Here is a 20936-nt window from a genome sequence, read left to right on the forward strand (position 1 = left end):
GAGGGGGACAAGGAGTGGCGTGTAACAGGCTTCTATGGGTGGCCGGCGGTCTCGGATCGTCATCTCTCTTGGGAGCTCCTTCGATTGTTACATACTCAGTCAAATCTTCCCTGGGTCTGTATCGGAGATTTTAATGAGGTTCTATTTTCTACTGAGATGAAGGGTGGGAGTCGAGCACAGTGGCAGATGAATAACTTTCAGATAGCTGTTGATGAGTGTAGGTTAAGGGATGTACCTTGGGAGGGGTATGCTTTTACTTATGATAATGGGCAAGCGGGGGAGGCTAACCGTCAGTGCAGATTGGACCGAGCTTTGTGTACGGAGACATGGCTTGACATCTTCCCTTATGCTAAGCTCTTTAATCTGGACCGCGAATGGTCCGATCATGCTCCGTTGAGACTGGATTTTGATAGGCGTGAGATAGGGGGTAAGACAAGAAGCAGGTTCCGTTTTGAGCAAATTTGGGTGGGGGAGGAGGGTTGTGAAGAAGCCATTATGAAGGGTGTCGAAAAGGGGCAGGGAGATTTGGTGCGGACTTTACGGGAATGTGGGAAGGAGTTGAGTGCCTGGAAGAAGATTAGTATTGGCAAGATAGGACATTCACTTGTTCTTAAGCGGAAGCAGCTAGCTCGTTTTAATGAAGGAGACCGATCGGAGGATAATGTGCGGAAGCGAAAGAAGCTCATTGCTGAGATTGCAAATTTATATAAGCAGGAAGAGCAATATTGGAGGCAGCGTTCGCGTGCTCTTTGGCTCAAGGATGGTGACCGTAATACAAAGTTTTTTCACTCTCGAGCTAGGGAACGCAAGCGTAAAAATTACATAGGGAAACTGGTTGATGATGCGGGTCGAATCCGGGAAGGAGAACAGGAGGTTTCGCAGGTGGCAAATGATTACTTTCGAGAATTATTTACCTCGGCAGAGCCTACTAACTACGAGAGTGTTTTGGATGGGATAGAAGGGCGTGTAACGGAGGGCATGAACCGGGGATTGCAGGCGGAATATAGCGAACTCGAGGTCATAGAAGCTTTAAATCAGATGCATCCTTTTAAGGCTCCGGGACCAGACGGTATGAATGGGCTCTTTTATCAATCTTATTGGCATATTATCGGGTCAAGAGTCGTGAATACCGTGCTCAACATTCTTCGTGGGAATGCGTCCCCTACTAGCATCAACAAGACCAATATTGTCTTAATTCCTAAGAAAAAGGCACCGGACAAAATTCGTGATTTCAGACCCATCAGTCTATGTAATATGGCATATAAACTGGTTTCGAAAGTACTATCAAACCGTCTGAAAGTTTTCCTTGGGGACATCATTTCTGAGAACCAAAGCGCTTTTACGCCGGGCCGGTTAATTTCTGATAATATTCTGATTGCGTTTGAGCTTTTTCATCATATGAAGAATAATAGGCAGACAGAGGGGTACATGGCGGTTAAGCTGGATATGGCTAAAGCCTATGGCAGGGTGGAGTGGGGGTTCCTTAAGAGGGTCCTTACGCGGATGGGATTCGACACACTTTGGATACAGCGGGTTATGGACTGTGTCTCTACGGTGACTTTCTCGGTTTTGATCAATGGCTCACCTTCGGAGGAGTTCCAGCCGGGTAGAGGCTTACGCCAAGGTGACCCGCTATCCCCGTATCTCTTTCTCCTATGCGCGGAAGTGTTATCTAATTTGCTTCGTAAGGCGGTTGCGAATGGTGCTCTTCATGGGATTCGGGTGGCCCCCTCGGCACCCACTATTTCTCACCTACTATTTGCGGATGACAGTATTTTTTTCGCAAGAGCAAATATTGAAGAGGCTGATGTGATCAATGATTTATTGCGCCGGTACGAAGGGGCTTCTGGGCAACTTGTGAGCTTGGATAAAACCACTGTCTCTTTTAGTAAAGGAGTTGATAGAGGGCGTAGGAGCATGGTGGTCGAAAGGTTGAGGGTTGTCGAAGTGGAGGAACAGGCTCGCTACTTGGGGTTACCCACGGTGATATGTCGATCGAAGAAAGTTATTACGGATATTATTCGTGATAAACTTTGTAAGAATTACAAGGATGGCGCGGGAAAATCTTGTCTAGGGCTGGTAAGGAGATTCTTATAAAGGCTGTTGCCAATTCACTCCCTACCTATGTGATGAGTGTGTTTAAAATTCCTGCGAATTTTTGTGATGAGTTATGGTCGATCGTTTCGAAGTTTTGGTGGGGCCACGATGAGAATAAGCGAGGAATATGTTGGGTGGCCTGGAAAAATTTGGCTCGGCCGAAGGGAGTTGGGGGACTGGGGTTTCGTGATTTTCGTATGTTTAATCTCGCCCTCTTAGGAAAACAAGCTTGGCGACTGGTTACGAATTCCACAAGTCTATGGTCTCGGTTAATGCAGGCTAAGTATTTCCCTAATAGTGACTTCATGGCGGCATCCCTTGGACATAACCCAAGCTATACATGGAGGAGTATCTTTGAAGCACGTAGCATCCTTGAGGCTGGCATGCGACGGCGTATTGGTGACTGGCTTGATACTAAAGTTTGGGGACAAGCTTGGATCCCGGGTACCCAAACAGGGCGCCTTATCTCGCCTTGTGGGCAAGGAAATGAAGGAATGATGGTGGCTGACTTATTGACCGCGGGTGGAAGGGAGTGGGATGAGACGAAATTGGAACTCTATATCCTTCCTTTTGAGCAAGAACGGGTTCGTAATATCCGCTTAAGTGCGAATAGGCCAAGGGATGCGTGGTATTGGGGACGCGAGAAGGATGGGAATTACACGGTTAGAAGTGCTTATAAGATGCTCTTTGGGGAAGTTGGGGATATGGAGGGTGGTTCGAATTGGGCACGCGATAAATGGCTCTGGAATCGGCTCTGGAAAGTCTCGGTGTGGCCCCGTGTGAAGCTCTTCTTCTGGCAAATGTGTAGTGAAGCTTTGGCAACACGAGCTAACATAGCAGCCCGAATAGGAGGTGAGTATTCTTTGTGTCCTTTATGTCATTCTAACCTTGAGTCTAGCTTACATCTTTTCAGGGATTGCGGGGTGGCAAAGTGGGTCTGGGAGGAGTTGGAGATGGGCGATGTTGCGGAGCTAAGAGGGGCGGATATACGGGAATGGGTGGAGGCATGTTGGAATGATTTTTGCCGGGAGGAGTGTGTTAAGTTCATGGTGGGCTGCTGGGCTATTTGGGAGCATCGAAACAAAGTCATCTTCGACAATGTGGAGGTGGAACCGAGTGTGGTGGTGAGAAGGGTGCAGGATGTGATTAGGGAGGGTGTTGGGGAAGGTGATGGGCAGGCCGTGGGGAGGATGAGCAAAGGGGGTGCATCTCGGCATGGGAGGGAGGAGGATGAAGGGTGGCGAGCTGCGACCGAGGGGTATGTCAAAATCAATGTTGACGCGGGGATTAGGGATGGAGAGGGGGTGGATACGGGGATTGTTTGTCGTGGATGTCGAGGGGAAGTGCTATGGGGTGTGTCCATTGCTCGGAATCAGGTTTGGGAAGCGCACATAGCTGAGGAGGTTGCGGTTCTGGACGGTCTGGAGGAAGCTGCTCGAAGAGGAATTCAAAAGATAGAGGTGGAAAGCGATTGCCTGCAAGTCATAGAAGCAATTCGGAAGCATGGTGATGGAAGAAGTATCTTCGCACAGATTATCGATGATATTGTGTTTTTTAGTTCGAATTTTCTTTCTGTTTGTTGGTTACATGTTAGTCGGGTTAATAACTGTGTTGCACACGCGTTAGCTCATTGTATTCCACGTTCGATTGGTAGAGTTGTGTGGGAGGATGGTTTACCACCGACTGCGAAAACTGCTGCTACTTTTGATCAGTTATTAATTGAATGAGACCTTCGGGTTTTCCCCTCAAAAAAAAAAAAACCTAGGAGGTTAAATTCGTCACTTGTTAAAGATGATAAATTCATTTTACTTTTAAGAAAGTAAAGAACTTACAAAGAAATTGTTTGATTCAAGTTGATTACTTCTGGAAAGTAATGAACATATGACTTACATGAGAGTGTTTAAGTCACAACTCAATACAAGGCTTAGAGCCATGAAAAATCCAATATAAAAGGCTTGATTAGTTGCAAAGGGTTTTGCACTAATAAAGGGAGATTTCAAGGTTTGATTGGTTGCAAAGGGTTTTGCACCAGTTGAAATACTTAAGTCTATTTGGATCTTCTTAAGGATTGTGTTTCATTATTATGAAATACATAGCGAGCGAATCTAAAACCCACTTCTTCAATTAGAAAGTATGTATTCAATACATGTCTTGAGTTTTTAAGATTCTTGCAATCCTAAGATAATGTGAAACTTAAGAGAGGGTCTTAAGTAGGACATCAAGGAGTTGGAATCAACATTTTTGATCATGTGATAAAACATATCTCGATAAGTCGAGAAGTTGTGTTTATACATGAAGTTTAGTGGGAGTTACGGAAAATTTTAATTAGTCTTATATGTGAATGACATATTGATCATCGAGAATGATTTAAGACTTTTGGAGTAATATAATACATCTTTAATATCTAGATTTATGCAGATAAATCCACATGATATTAGCATCAATAAGAAGTCTTATGTTGATAAGATTCATGACTAGTTCAATTAAATTGAACACATTTGATTGATTCCATTTGCTTCCGCTACCGAATCAATTAAAAGGGAAATGATGTATAACACTTCATATACTTTGAGTATGATGAATTGTTTTCAAAATCGAATTTAAGTAATCTTTACCAAGTAAGCCATAAAGATTACCCTTAAGTGCTTGCAGAAGCATTAAGGAAGTAAAGCAAAGTGTTTATGATGCAATTTTGTGTAAGGGTGTTACACAAGTGACAATTGACAATTGAGATTGCACATGGTTTCTGACAAAACCATAATCAAAACACATTAGGATGGTTAAGATACCATTGTGGCTATGTTAATTAAGAAGTAGATTTTCTAGAATCGTTCTAGGCAATAAAGAACAATGAGAGATATTTGTAACGGAAATTGAGTACACTTGCAATCATGAGATGTGCAAGAGGATGAGTCCCGCACACTGTGAAAACAGTGGGAGCTATTCTTAGGCTAGAGAGCCTATGTCTTGATTGGATCTCGACACATACTCAGAAAGTTTTGTGATGCAAATTTATACATTACAAAGGAAAACGAGTATGTAGTAAGGTTGAGTAAGGTACAAGAAGTTGGTAAAACCTACTAACCAAAGCCTTCTCATAGGCTAAACATGATCAGTCATGTCATTTCAATTGAATTGAAATGAACAACTACATACAAGATCAAATTAGATTATAGAACATGAAATAGTAATTCATCACTCTCTCATGTTCTAAGAAAAACATAAAACCTCTCTCTTGTTCTTCATAAAACCAAGTTTTATGAATCTAATTTGTTCTTATTAATTACTAATAATACTAGTAGTAGTATATGAGTTTTAGTAATAGATTTTAAGGTAAACTACACTACAAACATCTAGTAAATGTTAGTTTGTGGGATTAAGGGATAGTTTTGGGTGCATCTAATTGGAGGGCTTCTAATTTGAAGTCATGAATGTTTATCCATTAATGGAAAGCTCAAGAACTAACAAGAAGAAGATCTTGTTGGTGCCCATTTGACCGAAATTTATTTGGTGAGAAATTGATTTTCTTATCTCCTTTTATTAAAGTTTGCATGCATAAGATCTAGAATTTATTTTATGACTAGATAAATTTAAAACATATATGAATATGTTAAGTAATGAGATATAGATTTCTAACAAGTGGTATCAGAGAAATGTTTTATCACATGATCAAAAATGTTGATTCCAACTCATTGATGTCCTACTTAAGACCAGTGGTGGAGCCAGGGAGGGGCTAGTAGGGGCGGTCGCCCCTGCTGGCATTTGAAAATTGCGAAATTTTTAGCTAAAATTTCCGATTTTTTTTTAGTACCCCTTATAATATTATCGTTTCGCCCCCGCTGACTTAAATACCTGGCTCCGCCACTGCTTAAGACCCTCTCTTAAGTTTCACATTATCTTAGGATTGCAAGAATCTTCAAAACTCAAGACATGTATTGAATACATACTTTCTAATTGTTCAATTTGAACTATTAAATAAATATCTAGCACATATTGTTTAGTAGAAAAGATGCCATCCTTGGCATTTTGTCTCCTCCAACCGTGCTCCCCTTCCTCTTATTTGAGAATATGAGTTCTCTTATTTTCATTCATTCATTACCACATGCAAGTTCATGCATTATTCTTTTTCTCTCTTTATCTTCATCAAAACATGAGATTTTTTATCCAAATTGTTCATAAAAGATTACTATACCAATTGTAGGAAAAGTAGATCTATATACTTAACATACTCATATATGTTTTAATTTAATTTGTCATAAAATTAACTAATGATCTTATGCATGCAAACTAGTAAGCAATTTATAGAAGAAATCATCATCTTACATTGGATTTTCGGTTTTAGGGCACAAGAGAGATCTCCTTCTCTCTTGTTCTTGAGCTTTCCTTTTGGATGAACAAAGACCCAAGTGTAGGATTTCTCCCAAGGAATTATACCCAAAGCACACTCTTAATTAAAATCAATATTATAAATACTAGTACAATATTAATTTTGTAAGAAAAAATTGACCCAAAATAATTTTGGTTTTTGTCTCCTAAAACCGGGTAGGAGAAAGAGGAAGAAAGGAAAATATTTTTATCTCTCTAAAAATATTTTTGATGAGATGAATGAATGAAAAATTATCACACACACATGCATATGGTGAATAATTATTTTAAGCAAAAGAACCTTTGTTCTTTTCTAGGGGAAACCGGGTAGGAGGGTGTAGGAAGGCCAATGCATGGGCTTGGTGCTCTTCCACAAGAGACACTAGGTATGCATGCCTAGTTGTAGAAAAATAATTACATCTTCCACTAATTTTAATTAACATTATAAGAATATGTTAATCACACCCAATATTTCGGTCCATATGGATAACATGGAATCCATTTTATTTTTGTCAATTGTCAATATGTCACATGTCATATGTTACATAAATTTGTTATGTATTTTTAACATATTAAAAATCAACGTATTAATAAAAATACGTCATATACAAAAATCGACTTAGTAATTCATAATTACTTGTACCAAAATATTTTACCAATTATAAATCACAACAAATTGTATTTATAATAATTCATTCAAATTCAATTGTTTCTTAAAACAATAATTTCATCTGAGTAATGATACAATTCGATTACTCAGACCGTATCTCATTTAATCATATTATAATAAAATACGTAAATATTACTTCCAAAATCGTTCGTCAATTTTAAATAAATTAATTGACCCATAACGTTATACGATCAATTAATTAATCAATTAATAGTGTTGCCCTATAGGTATGACCTAGGGGATCAACTGATCACCACCGTCACACGACAGTAATGTCAAACTCTAGTCAGCTAATCATTACCGATATATGTTGATCAGTTGACAGTAAATATTACTTCCCAATTGTATTCTTTATAATGAGATTTAAACATGTGATCATCATGATCAACAGTCGTGATCGCATTATTGTCGGAGGACACATATTCCAACAATCTCCCACTTGTCCTCGACAAGTGTGCGTCACCAATTCTCTTGTCCTATTACTATCTCCCACTCAATGCAAGGTGTCTTTCAGTTCGTACTTGCATGTGATCATATCGAGAGTGGTTTCCTCGATCTGGAGAATAACTGATTGACCGGATTTATCCACCATGGATACATTCCGAGCGTGGCCACGCATTTCCAGTTCATTACTCCTCGAGTGGCCCTGAGATATTTTTATAACCCTGACTAGGGGTGGACAATTCCTATCGCACTCATCCCTTCAACTAGCCACAGCCATCATAACCCAAAATATGCCCATTTGACCCCATTTACGAAGGTCGTAGTAACATAAATCAAAGTTAATCTGAAACTGTGCCATCTTAGGCGAATAGTCTTTAGTCAAAAGAATCGACTCATTTGAATACTATAGCAGCTCTCGCCACGACCAGGCTATATAAATTTGCCAGAACTCTATAAGCGGTCATAAGGCCCGACAAAATGTTCCTAACAGTCTGCCTATGTGATCAACTAGTCATCTCACATGACTCTATGGCACTTGAACTTGCCATCAATCGCATCACACTCTAGTCACTTTGAGACGTCACCTCATACAAGTGACTATGGGCAAATACTATGTTAATCCGTGTTCACTTTAACGGGGTTCAATTGTCACTACAACCCGTTTGGATGTAACAATGTATAAATTAAAGATAAAAGGCAAATGTGATTGTGAACATGAACAAAAACAACACTTTTATTTCATTTCAAAATCTAGCAAAAACTTGGTACACGTTTAAGTCCCATGGACGCAACATGTCCATCATGCTTAGCCTGTGATAAAGGCTTGGTGAGCGGATCGGCTATGTTGTCATCCGTCCCAACCTTACAAATCGCAATTTCCTTTCTCTCAATGAAATCTCTTATTACATGATATTTTCTAAGTACATGTCTAGATCTATTACTAGACTTTGGCTCCTTAGCTTGGAAGATTGTCCCACTATTATCACAATAGAGAGTGATGGGATCATTGGCGGTAGGTACTACTCTTAGACCTTCCGTGAATTGCCTGATCCACACAGCTTCCTTGGCAGCTTCGATCCGCAATGTACTCACCTCCGTTGTAGAATCCATGATTCTGACTTCCTTGAAGCTTCTCCAGCTAACGGCACCACCATTGAGCATGAAAACAAAACCAGCTTGTAATTTCATGTCATCTCTATCTGTTTGAAAACTTGAGTCCGTGTATCTATTAGCACGCAGCTCAGTTTCTCCTCCAAACACTAGGATAGAATCCTTAGTTCTTCTTAAGTACTTAAGGATGTTCTTGACAGCAATCCAGTGACTCTCACCTGGATTTCCTTGATATCTACTCGTCATGCTCAAGGCATACGAGACATCAGGACGTGTGCATATCATGGCGTACATGATTGATCCGACAGCGGAAGCATAAGGGATCGTCTTCATGCATTCAACATCATGAGGTTCGCAGGGAGATTGAGTCTTGCTCAATATTGTCCCAGTTACCATAGGTACCAAACCCCTATTGCATTTGTCCATGCTGAACCGTCGAAGAATCTTATCAACATAAGACTCTTGACTTAGTGCTAATATCCTCTTGGATCTATCTCTATGGATCCGGATACCTAATATGCGTTGTGCCTCTCCTAAATCCTTCATTTGGAAGTGGTTACCTAACCACTTCTTAACAGAAGACAACATTAGAATATCATTTCCAATGAGTAGTATGTCATCGACATACAAGATTAGGAACACAACATTGCTCCCACTAAATTTCATGTATAAACACGGTTCCTCAACACTTCGAGTGAAACCATTTTCTTTTATAACATGATTCAATCGATGATTCCAACTTCTAGATGCTTGCTTAAGACCATAAATGGATCTCTTAAGCTTGCACACTTTGTTAGGATTTTTAGAATCAACAAAACCTTCGGGTTGTATCATGTACACCTCCTCTTCTAAATGCCCATTTAGAAAAGCGGTTTTGACATCCATTTGCCATATTTCATAATCATGAAATGCGGCAATCGCTAACAAAATCCGTATGGATCTTAGCATGGCTACGGGGGCGAAGGTCTCATCATAATGGAGACCTTGGACTTGGGTAAATCTTTTTGCCACTAGCCTAGCTTTGTAGACATCGTCATGTCCTTCTATGCCATTCTTGATTTTGAATATCCATTTGCATTGAAGGGGTCTTGCCCCTTTAGGCAAATCTACCAAGTCCCAAACTTGGTTTTCATGCATAGAATCCATTTCGGACTTCATGGCTTCAAGCCATAAGGTGGAATTAGGACTAGAGATTGCGGTTTTGTAGGTAGCGGGTTCGTCACTTTCTATAAGCAACACATCGAGTGTTCCATCTTCTTCGATAAGTCCCACATATCGATCGGGATGGTGAATTACTCGACTCGTTCTTCTTAGTGGAGGAGGTATAACCGCGTTAGACGACGAAGGAACATCTTCTTGCGTCTCTACCTCGGTTTGTGGCTCTTGAACTTCGTCAAGTTCAAAATTTCTCCCACTCTGTCTCTTATAAATAAAGTCTCTTTCTAAGAAGACAGCCTCGCAAGACATAAACACTTTGTTATCTTGAGGTTTGTAGAAGTAGTATCCTCGAGAATCCGAGGGGTAACCTACAAAGGTGCATTTTTCGGATCTTGGGGCAAGCTTGTGGTCATTCTTAGTTTTGACGTAAGCATCACATCCCCAAATCCTCATATAGGATATATTGGGAACTTTTCCCGTCCACATCTCATATGGAGTCTTTTCGGTGGATTTAGTGGGACTATTGTTCAAAGATCTAATTGCGGTTTGAATCGCAAATCCCCAAAACGAGTTCGGTAACTCGGTTTGACTCATCATGGATCGAACCATATCAAGTAGGGTTCGATTTCTCCTTTCGGCAATACCATTTAATTGTGGTGTTCCAGGTGGAAAAAGTTGTGATATAATACCACAATCTTTCAAGTGTGAATCGAATTCAAGGCTAAGATATTCTCCACCACGATCGGAACGTAGTGATTTTACCTTTTTGTTCAATTGGTTCTCTACTCTGTTTTGAAATTCCTTGAATTTCTCAAACGCTTCACTCTTATGTTTCATTAAATAGACATACCCATGTCTACTTAAGTCGTCGATGAAGGTTATAAAGTAGTCATAATTACCACGAGCGGTGATACTCATTGGTCCACACACATCGGTGTGTATGAGTCCCAATAGCTCACTAGCTCGTGTCCCTTTACCACTAAAAGGATTACGAGTCATTTTGCCAAGTAGGCAATATTCGCATGTACCATATGATTGATAATCAAATGGTGTAATCACATTAGTCGAAATTAATCTTTTGATGCGATTCTCGTTTATGTGACCTAATCGACAATGCCAAATGAACGCTTCACTTGGGTCACTTGATTTGCGTTTCTTTGATTGAATGTTGTAGATATCATTAGTCGGATTTGAGGTCTCTAAAATGTAAATGTCATTGATAGAGGAAGCTTGGCCTATAACCAAGTCGTTCCTAGAAATAGTACAACGATTGTTCTTAATGACAAAACAAAAACCGTCCATGTCTATCATGGCGATTGAAATAATGTTTTTAGAGAGTGTAGGCACATAAAAACAATTATGTAAATACAACTCAAATCCGTTAGGCAAAGCTAAAACATAAGTTCCTTTGGATTCGGCCGCTACTCGAGCTCCATTTCCAAGGCGTAGATCCACATCTCCCTTGCTAAGCCTCTTCACATCTCTTAAACCCTGTAAATGATTACAAAGGTGAGAACTACAATCGGTATCATGAGCCATGGTTGTTTGCATGCAAATCGGTTAAAAGTTTTTCCGAGTTATAAAGATTAACATATAAAACTTGTAAAATTTGTGTTATTATGATATATCACGAAATTAATTTATGCATGTTAAAATTTCTGGTCCTAAAATGTTTTTAGGATATTTTGGTTAATTTACGGATTTTTATTGTTCATATTATACAATAATGGCATTAAAATAGGATTTTATGAGTAAAAATGTCATTTTCGGACTAAAATTAGCTATACTTCGTATTTTCCAGTGATTTTTGGATATGTTGTCACATATATTATTTTGAGATAACCTGAAAATTGTCATAATTTTTGGACTTCTTATGCTCGAAAAATGGATTTTTCATTATTAAATTCGGATTTAGGTGAAAAATAGGTTAATATGAGATAAATTTCGAATCTGGTCATAGAAATTTAGTATGCTGTCACATTCAATTTTAAAAGATGTGTGTAAAATAATAGGTTATAGTGAAGTCTTTTTGCATGATTTATGGATTTTTGAAGAAAAATAGCATAAATAGTGACATTATTAGTGAAAAATTAATAAAACATAATCTATGACTAAGGAAAAACATTATATGTTGCATTTTATTATCTTTTTCAGATCTAAAATTGAAAAGTTGATGTATATAATTTTTCACATGTTTTTATGATTATTTTATTTAAAACCGATAAACCGCAACATTGTTTTTCCGGAAAAAATTTCAAAATTTTTAACCTAAGTTTTGAACATTATGAGTGTCATGGTATTTTTTCCAGAATGTTCATGAGTTTAAATTTCAAATTTTGAATTTATTTGAAATTTTTGTGACTTATTTGAAGTATATAGCTTATTTTTGTAATTTTTGGTCCATTAATGAACAATTTTAGAAATATGAGTTAATTATGGTCAAATAATTAGTGAAGACTAAATTTTGAGTCCTAAGAGGTTAGGGTAATTAACTTATGCATAAATATGAATTTATGTAATTTTTTGTGATTATAAAATGTTGAAATCACGCAAATCCGTAAAAACCGAGTAATATACGATATTGGCTAATTAAAGGCGATTTAGCATAAAATTGGGCATGTTCATACATATTATAATGCTGCATTTTCTTTATGATTGTCATAATTTAACTTGTTAGAAATCTATATCTCATTACATAACATATTCATATATGTTTTAAATTTATTTAGTCATAAAATAAATTCTAGATCTTATGCATACAAACTTTAATAAAAGGAGATAAGAAAATCAATTTCTCACCAAATAAATTTCGGTCAAATGGGCACCAACAAGATCTCCTTCTTGTTAGTTCTTGAGCTTTCCATTAATGGATGAACATTCATGACTTCAAATTAGAAGCCCTCCAATTAGTTGCACCCAAAACTATCCCTTAATCCCACAAACTAACATGTACTAGATGTTTGTAGTGTAGTTTACCTTAAAATCTATTACTAAAACTCATATACTACTATTAGTATTATTAGTAATTAATAAGAACAAATTAGATTCATAAAACTTGGTTTTATGAAGAACAAGAGAGAGGTTTTATGTTTTTCTTAGAACATGAGAGAGTGATGAATTATTGAGGAAAAATCCTCTCTTATTCCCTCTACAAAAACCGGTGGCCATCTCATGTTATGGACCATATTTATTTTTCTTTTTGTCTTCACAAGACAAAAGGTGTAAGTCTTTTGCATTGTTATGTCACTATCAAGCATTTTAGACAAATGCATAAGACAAATGGAAAAAGACAAAAACTTCTTATTGTCCATCCATTTTCGGTTTATGTAGTGTAATATGGAGTCCATTTTATTTTTGTCAATTGTACAATTGTATTTCATGTGACATGTGACATGTCTTATGTCATGTTTTAATTTAAAATGCATATTTAACAATTAAATATCATTTACAAATTAAATAAATCATATTTAACAAATTGACTAGTAATATAAAATTACTTTCTCATAAAATGGTCATTTAATTACAAGTTAGTATAAGTCACAATATCTTGTAATTATAACTAACTTATCATTCTCATCTCGCGTGTTTCGCAAACACCGATTAATTTTAGTAACATAACTTCTTAAATTACTAAATCAAATCTCATTTAATCACATTATAATAAGATGTCATTTTCTCTCTTATGATAATAATTTGTTCAATTTTAAGGAATTAATTAAGCTGTATCGGTATACAATTAATTAACCTTTTCAATTAAGGGAATCGTCCTTTAGGTGTGACCTCAAGGGATCAACTGATCACCACCGTCGCACGACAGTAATGTCAAACTCTAGCCAGCCAATCATTACCGATATGTGTGGACCAGTTGACTATATATGTAATGTATCATCCCTTTCGTATTCTTGGTATGAGATTTAATAATGATATTTAAATCTTGTGATCGCACTATTGTTGTGGACACATTTCCCAACAATCTCCCACTTGTCCTCGACAAGTGTGCGTCACCAATTCTCTTATCCTATTACTATCTCCCACTCAATGCAAGGTGTCCTTCGGGTCGTACTTGCAAGTGATCATATCGAGAGTGGTTTCCTCGATCTGGAGAATAACTGATTGACCGGAATTTATCCACCATGGATACCTTCCGAGCGTGGCCACGCATTTCCAGTTCATTACTCCTCGAGTGGCCCTGAGATATTGTTTTAACCCTGACAAGGGGGTGGACAATTCCTATCGCACTTATTCCCTTTGACTAGCCACAACCATCATAACCCAAAATATGCCCATTTGATCCCATTTACGAAGGTCGTAGTAACACAAATCAAAGTTAATCTGAAACTGTGCCATCTTAGGTGAACAGTCTTTAGTCAAAAGAATCGATTCATTAGAATACTATAGTAGCTCTCGCCACGATCAGGCTTTATAAATTTGCCAGAACTCTATAAGCGGTCACTGCCCGACAAAGTGTTCCTAACAATCTGCCTATGTGATCGACTAGTCATCTCACATGACTCTATGGCACTTAAACTTGCCATCAATCGCATCACACTCTAGTCACTTCGAGACGTCACCTCATACAAGTGACTATGGGCGAATACCATGCTAATCCGTGTTCACTTTAACGGGGTTCAATTGTCTCTACAACCCGTTTGGATGTAACAAAGTATAATAAAAGAGTTTTAAAGTAAAACTCGAACGACAAATGCGATTATCACATGTGAATAGTCAATGCCTGATTACTATTTCATGTTCTATAATCTAATTTGATCTTGTATGTAGTTCATTTCAATTCAATTGAAATGACATGACTCATCATGTTTAGCCTATGAGAAGGCTTTGGTTAGTAAGTTTTATCAACTTCTTGTACCTTACTCAACCTTACTACATACTCGTTTTCCTTTGTAATGTATACATTTGCATCACAAAACTTTCTGAGTATGTGTCGAGATCCAATCAAGACATAAGCTCTCTAGCCTAAGAATAGCTCCCACTGTTTTCACAGTGTGCGGGACTCATCCTCTTGCACATCTCATGATTGCAAGTGTACTCAATTTCCGTTACAAATATCTCTCATTGTTCTTTATTGCCTAGAACGATTCTAGAAAATCTACTTCTTAATTAACATAGCCATAAAGATTACCCTTAAGTGCTTGCAGAAGCATTAAGGAAGTAAAGCAAAGTGTTTATGATGCAATTTTGTGTAAGGGTGTTACACAAGTGACAATTGACAATTGAGATTGCACATGGTTTCTGACAAAACCATAATCAAAACACATTAGGATGGTTAAGATAACAAGAAGGAGATCTTGTTGGTGCTCATATGATGACCGAAATTCATATGGTGAGAAAATGATTTCTTCACTTATTTATTTTAGTTTGCATGCATAAGATTTGTAATTAATTTTATGACTAAATTAATTAGAACATATATGAATATGTTAAACAATGAGATATAGATTTCCAACAAGTGGTATCAGAGAAATAATAAACATGTATTTTAGAAAGACAGCTTCATGAGCCGCAAACCCGTCGTACTCGTGATAATTGAAAAGGGAAAAATGAGCATTTGTTTCTTGTGAAACTTACAAACTATTTCGGCAACCCTTACAATTTCATATCTCATATGATTCGATTTAGTGGAAAAATAATCTAGACAAAATGATAAAATCCCCAAAAGGATCAAGTAACTCAAAGTAACTTGATCGAAGTCCAAACCTTATCGAATAGCGTTTAAATTCTTATCCAATCATACATTATCCCATAATGCGTGTTAAGAGAGATTAATTTGTGATACTATATCACAATTCATTTGGCTTATATCAAAGTCTTCACTTTGATAATCCCATCACGACTAAATCGTGATTCCTTGAACTCTTTGAAATTCTTCAAAGATTTCTCTATTTACCTTATTAAGTGAACATATTAGTGTCAACTTAAATCGTTGGTAAAAGATAATGATCAACCTATTTTGGATCGATGATTTACAACCTCGATCTCCTTTTCAACCAAAAGGCACGAGACATCTTGCTTTGAATACAAGATACGCATATACCATTAACAATCTAATGGTTTCAAGAGTACTCGATAACTCTTTGCGTTCATCATTCCAAAATTTAAGGTTTAATCTTGGGTTACCAATTTGAATCTTACATCATCTACATGATATATCATTCTAGTTTGGTTTAGAATATAATTACCTTGATAATGGGCTAGCCATTAAATCGCGGTGTATAGGGTCACAAAAGTGAAAACCTCTTTTGTATCTTAACAAGTTTATATTCTTATTTAGAGTTTATGCACTTAATAGTCACAATTAAGTACAACTTTAAATCCAAAAACTAGATTGAGTACACAATTACTCTATTTCTCGACATTATTATTGCTAGTCGTCATATTCTAATCATCTTATATGTCGAATACAATGATTAAAACCTCCACTTGTTTCTAATATTGACGAAGTGGTACTAGCAAAATTTATGTTTAATCAAATAAACATTTAAAGAACAAGGTCCCATTAGATGTCCCACAACTAACTTGTTGATTCTTCAATAATTTGGGGTAGTTTCCTTTCTTGTGTCCAACATTTAAGACAATGGAAACTTTATTGGTCGGGATTGATAGGTTTAGTATCGTCATTTCTCAATGACTTTACTTTTAACATTACCTTGTATCAATTCCATTATTATCTTCACTTCTTGAACCTCGTCCTCATCTTAACGGCTTAAGAGAATGCTCCCACTCATTTCAATGAGTCTTTGCTTTGAGAAGCAAAATTGAATTCATGAAGATTACTCTTCATTTGTTCGTTTTAGTCTTAAAACTTTCATTGAAGTGGTTGCGTTATTTTGGTCAATTACGAATTCAGAAAATCTAATCACCAAAACAATTTATCGCTTCAAGGTACTTTAATTCAATTAAGTATATGAAACATAATCCATTGTAAGTAGAAGTGTTAGTCAAGAATCAAAAACTTGTTTGATAATGAATAACTTTAATCTATACTCTTTACAAGAGATCCTTAGCAATGGTTCGTTTGAGGTTTTAGAAGCAAATTCAAATTTTGTCTTTAGTTACGATGTTTTAATGGAGATTTGTATCAAAATCGAAATGATATCGTATATGAATTGTGGTAAAGAAATAGAACAATATAAAAACGGAATAGTGGATAACTTAACCTTTATCGTTTTATTAATACTTGTAAATAACAAGTAAAGCATTTACATAGTGACCTCTACCCAACTATGATAAATGATTCCGAGATCCAAATTCATATTAACTTGGGCACGGGATAGCCGATGGAACCCTTATCAATATAACTCGGTGGACTAACTCTTTAATCGATTCTACTTTTAGAACTCTCGGTCGATAAAATTACTCTAATATTTATCTATAGCCCGGAACACATGCGGCTACGGTGGCGAATACTTCCGTTGAGCTCAATCCAAATTTCGAATAAATGTGTCCATGATCCAAATCCACATCAACTTGGGCACGGGATAGCCGATGAAACCCTCATCGACACGAATTCGGTGGATAGACATTTATCACCCACTTTCCCTACGTAACAAGGTTTGTACCCCGGGATGGCCGAGTGCACTCCCTCATGAAATAGGTTTTCATGGTTTCTACTTTTTGGTAAGGCTATGTCTCAATTGTTTAATTTTAGCGAGAGGTCATGTCAATTTATTATCTATCACGTTTTAAGTGAACTAAAGCGGTGAACTACGATAATTCTAATTGACACGGTCGATAAACTCGATTATATGATAATGCATGTTTTAGTTATGGCGATTTAGCGATGCATGCAACATATAAATAAAATGCAAAGCATAAAAATAAATCCTAGTATGGCCTTCCTAAAATATAAAAACTATTTAACTATTACATATTCGGAAACCAACTCCATTGGTCCCTTGAACTTCGGTTGAGGCACGCATCTCGAGATAACATCGTCTTTAATGGATTTCCTTCTTGAGTGACACCGTCTTCAAGGAACTCCGAAATAAATAAATTTCATAACAAATTACATAATTTCCTATTATACATTTGTAATTAAAATAAAAATAAATCTATTAAATTACAAAACGGTGATACGAGATCACAATAAATTACAACCGAATCGATATTCCCATACATTTCGGGTAATACCAATTAAAAAACTAAGGCCATACTAAGTAAAATTACATAAAATAAAATTACATAAAATAAAATTATGACAATCATAAATAAAATGCAGCATTATAATATGTATGAACATGCCCAATTTTATGCTAAATCGCCTTTAAGGAGCCAATATCGTATATTAAATGGTTTTTACGGATTTGCGTGATTCAACTTTATAAAATCACAATAAATTACATAAAATCATATTTATGCACAAGTTAATTACCCTAACTTCTTAGGACTCAAAATTAGTCTTCACTAACCATTTGACCATAATTAACTCATATTTCTTAATATTGTTCATAAAAGGACTCAAAATTACAATAAGAAAGCTATAAACTTCAAATAAATCACAAAAATTTCAAATAAATTTGAAATTTGAAATTTAAACTCATGAACATTCTGGAAAAATTACATGACACTCATAATGTTCAAAAACTTAGATTAAAAGTTTCGAAAGTTATCGGGAAAAACAATGTTGCGGTTTATCGGATTTATCAATAAAAATCATAAAAACATGAGACTTTTTTCCTTAGTCATGAAGTATGTTTTAGCAATTATTCACTAATTAAGTCACTATTTATGCTATTTTTCATCAAAAATCCATAAATCATGCATGAAGACTTCATTATAGCCTATTATTTTACATAAATCTTATAAAATTGCATGTGACAACATACTAAATTTTTATGACCAGATTCGAAATATTTCTCATATTAACCTATTTATCATTTAAATTCGATTTTTAACATGAAAAATCCATATTTCGAGCATAAGAACTCATAAAATTATGAAAATTTCCAGATCAACTAAAAATAATATATATGAAAACATATCCAAAAACCACTGGAAAATTCGAAGTTTAGCTAATTTTCGTCCAAAAATGACATTTTTATCATAAAAATCACATTTTAATGTCAATATTATATAAAATGAACAATTAAATCCATAAATTAAACCAAAATGTCCTAAAACATTTTAGGACCAGAAACTTTAACATGCATAATAAATTTCGTGATATTTCATAATAAACACAAATTTATAAGTTTTGTTTGTTAATCATATAACTCGGAAAAACAATAACCGATTTGCATGCAAATAACCTTGTGCTCTTGATACCGCTTGTTGAAAATCTATATCTCATTATTTAACATATTCATATATGTTTCAAATTTATTTAGTCAAAAATAAATTACTAATCTTCTGCATGCAAACATCAATAGTTAAGAGAAGAAATCGGTTCCTTACATTGCATGTTTCGGATATTTGGGCACTAGTAAGGTCACCTACCTTACTTAGTTCTTGAGCTTTCCTTATGGATGAACAAGATTCAAAGGTAGAATCTCTCCCAAAGACATATACCCAAGGAACACTCATAATAACTAATATTATTTGTACTAGAAATAATACTAATCTTACTTAAAAATTGATACAAAAAATGTATTTCCTCTTGTATAATTTCCGGCAAGAGGAGTAAATGATTTTTGTGGTTTTTTCTTTCTCTAAAAAAGGTCTCACCAAAAATGTAGAGAAAACATAATAATCTTACACTAGAAAATTATGTAAAGAAGTAGTGAATGAATAAAAGAAAAGCCCCTTGTCTTTTCTATGTAGAAACCGATTGGAAGGGAAGGAGAGCCCAATGCATGGGCTAATTTTTCTACCCAAGAAATGTAGGCTTTCATGGCTACATATAGGTAGGTCATCATTGTGTTTTCTCTTATTAAAATAATCAACACAATTTTTCCACTAAAACCCTCTAATTTTTCGGCACTTATAAAATGGAAAGTCGATTTTATATTTTGTCATTTGTCAATTTTGTCACATGTAACATGTTACATGACATGTCACAATGTAATGTATTTTTAACATATTAAAAATCAACATAGTCATAAAATATGTTATTTACAAAATCGACTAGTAATTCGTAATTACTCGTACCAAAAATGTTTCCAAATTATAAACTACAACATTCTGTATTTATAATAATTTATTCATTCCGTTTCAATTGTTTCTGTAAACAATAATTTCATCTAAGTAATAAAACAATTCGATTACTTAGACCGTGTCTCATTTAATCATATTTACAATAAGATACGTAAATTATACTCACAAAATCATTCGTCAATTTTAAGCAATTTAATTAACTCGTATCGGTATACGATTTAATTAAATAATCAATTAAGAGTATTTCCCTATAGGTATGACCTAAGGGGATCAACTGATCACCACCGTCGCACGACAGTAATGTCAAACTCTAGTCAGCCAATCATTACCGATATGTGTGGACTAGTTGACTGTAAAATATTACATCCCACATTTATTCTTAAAATGAGATTTAATAATGATATTTATATCATGTGATCGCACTATTGTTGAGGACACATTTCCCAACAATCCGATCCCTCGGGTTTCCATACTCAGCACTGTGATTCGCCATCTCTTCAATAAGGGACCATCCCTTATCATCATCTGTATTCTCCTAGAATCTTCCACTAGATGCCGCATCAAGTATGGCTCTTTGGTCGTCATACAGCCCATTGTAGAACTGATTAGCTAGAAACCATGGGTCAAAACCATGGTGAGGAATAGACCTCACCAACTTCTTGAATCGCGACCACGCCTCATAGAAACTTTCATCGGGAGCCTGTCTGAAACTGGTAATCTTGGGCCTCAGCAGATTGGTGCGTTGTGGAGGGAAATATCTCTTGTAAAATGCAAGAGCAAGAGACTCGAATCAGAACCCCAAAGAATCGTGCGGTCAAGTCAGTCACCACTCCTGGTGAATCAAACTAAAGAGAAAGGAAATAGAACCTCCTTAATCTTATCTTTAGTTACCCCCTTAGTGGCGGGGATAGTAGAACAATAGTCTGTAAAGACCTCCATGTGCTTCCTCGGGTCTTCACCAGCCACACCTCTATAGATATTC

The 20936-nt window shown here is 36.1% G+C and overlaps 1 protein-coding gene and 1 pseudogene across 1 annotated transcript in view; both read left to right on the forward strand.

Moving 5' to 3' along the window:
* The window catches only part of LOC141600936 (uncharacterized), an 89180-nt gene extending 85356 nt beyond the window's left edge, over positions 1–3824 (forward strand). The window contains exons 3-4 of the mRNA XM_074421192.1: positions 100–1983; positions 2376–3824. Of these exons, the coding sequence (XP_074277293.1) occupies positions 100–1983; positions 2376–3824 (3333 nt within the window). The remainder of the gene's footprint in view (positions 1–99; positions 1984–2375) is intronic.
* A 16756-nt stretch (positions 3825–20580) lies between these two features.
* On the forward strand, positions 20581–20681 carry LOC141603695 (small nucleolar RNA R71; annotated as a pseudogene).
* The last annotated feature ends 255 nt before the right edge of the window (positions 20682–20936 follow it).

This window comes from Silene latifolia, chromosome 9 (assembly GCF_048544455.1).
Source record: "Silene latifolia isolate original U9 population chromosome 9, ASM4854445v1, whole genome shotgun sequence".
NCBI classification, from domain to species: Eukaryota; Viridiplantae; Streptophyta; class Magnoliopsida; order Caryophyllales; family Caryophyllaceae; genus Silene; species Silene latifolia.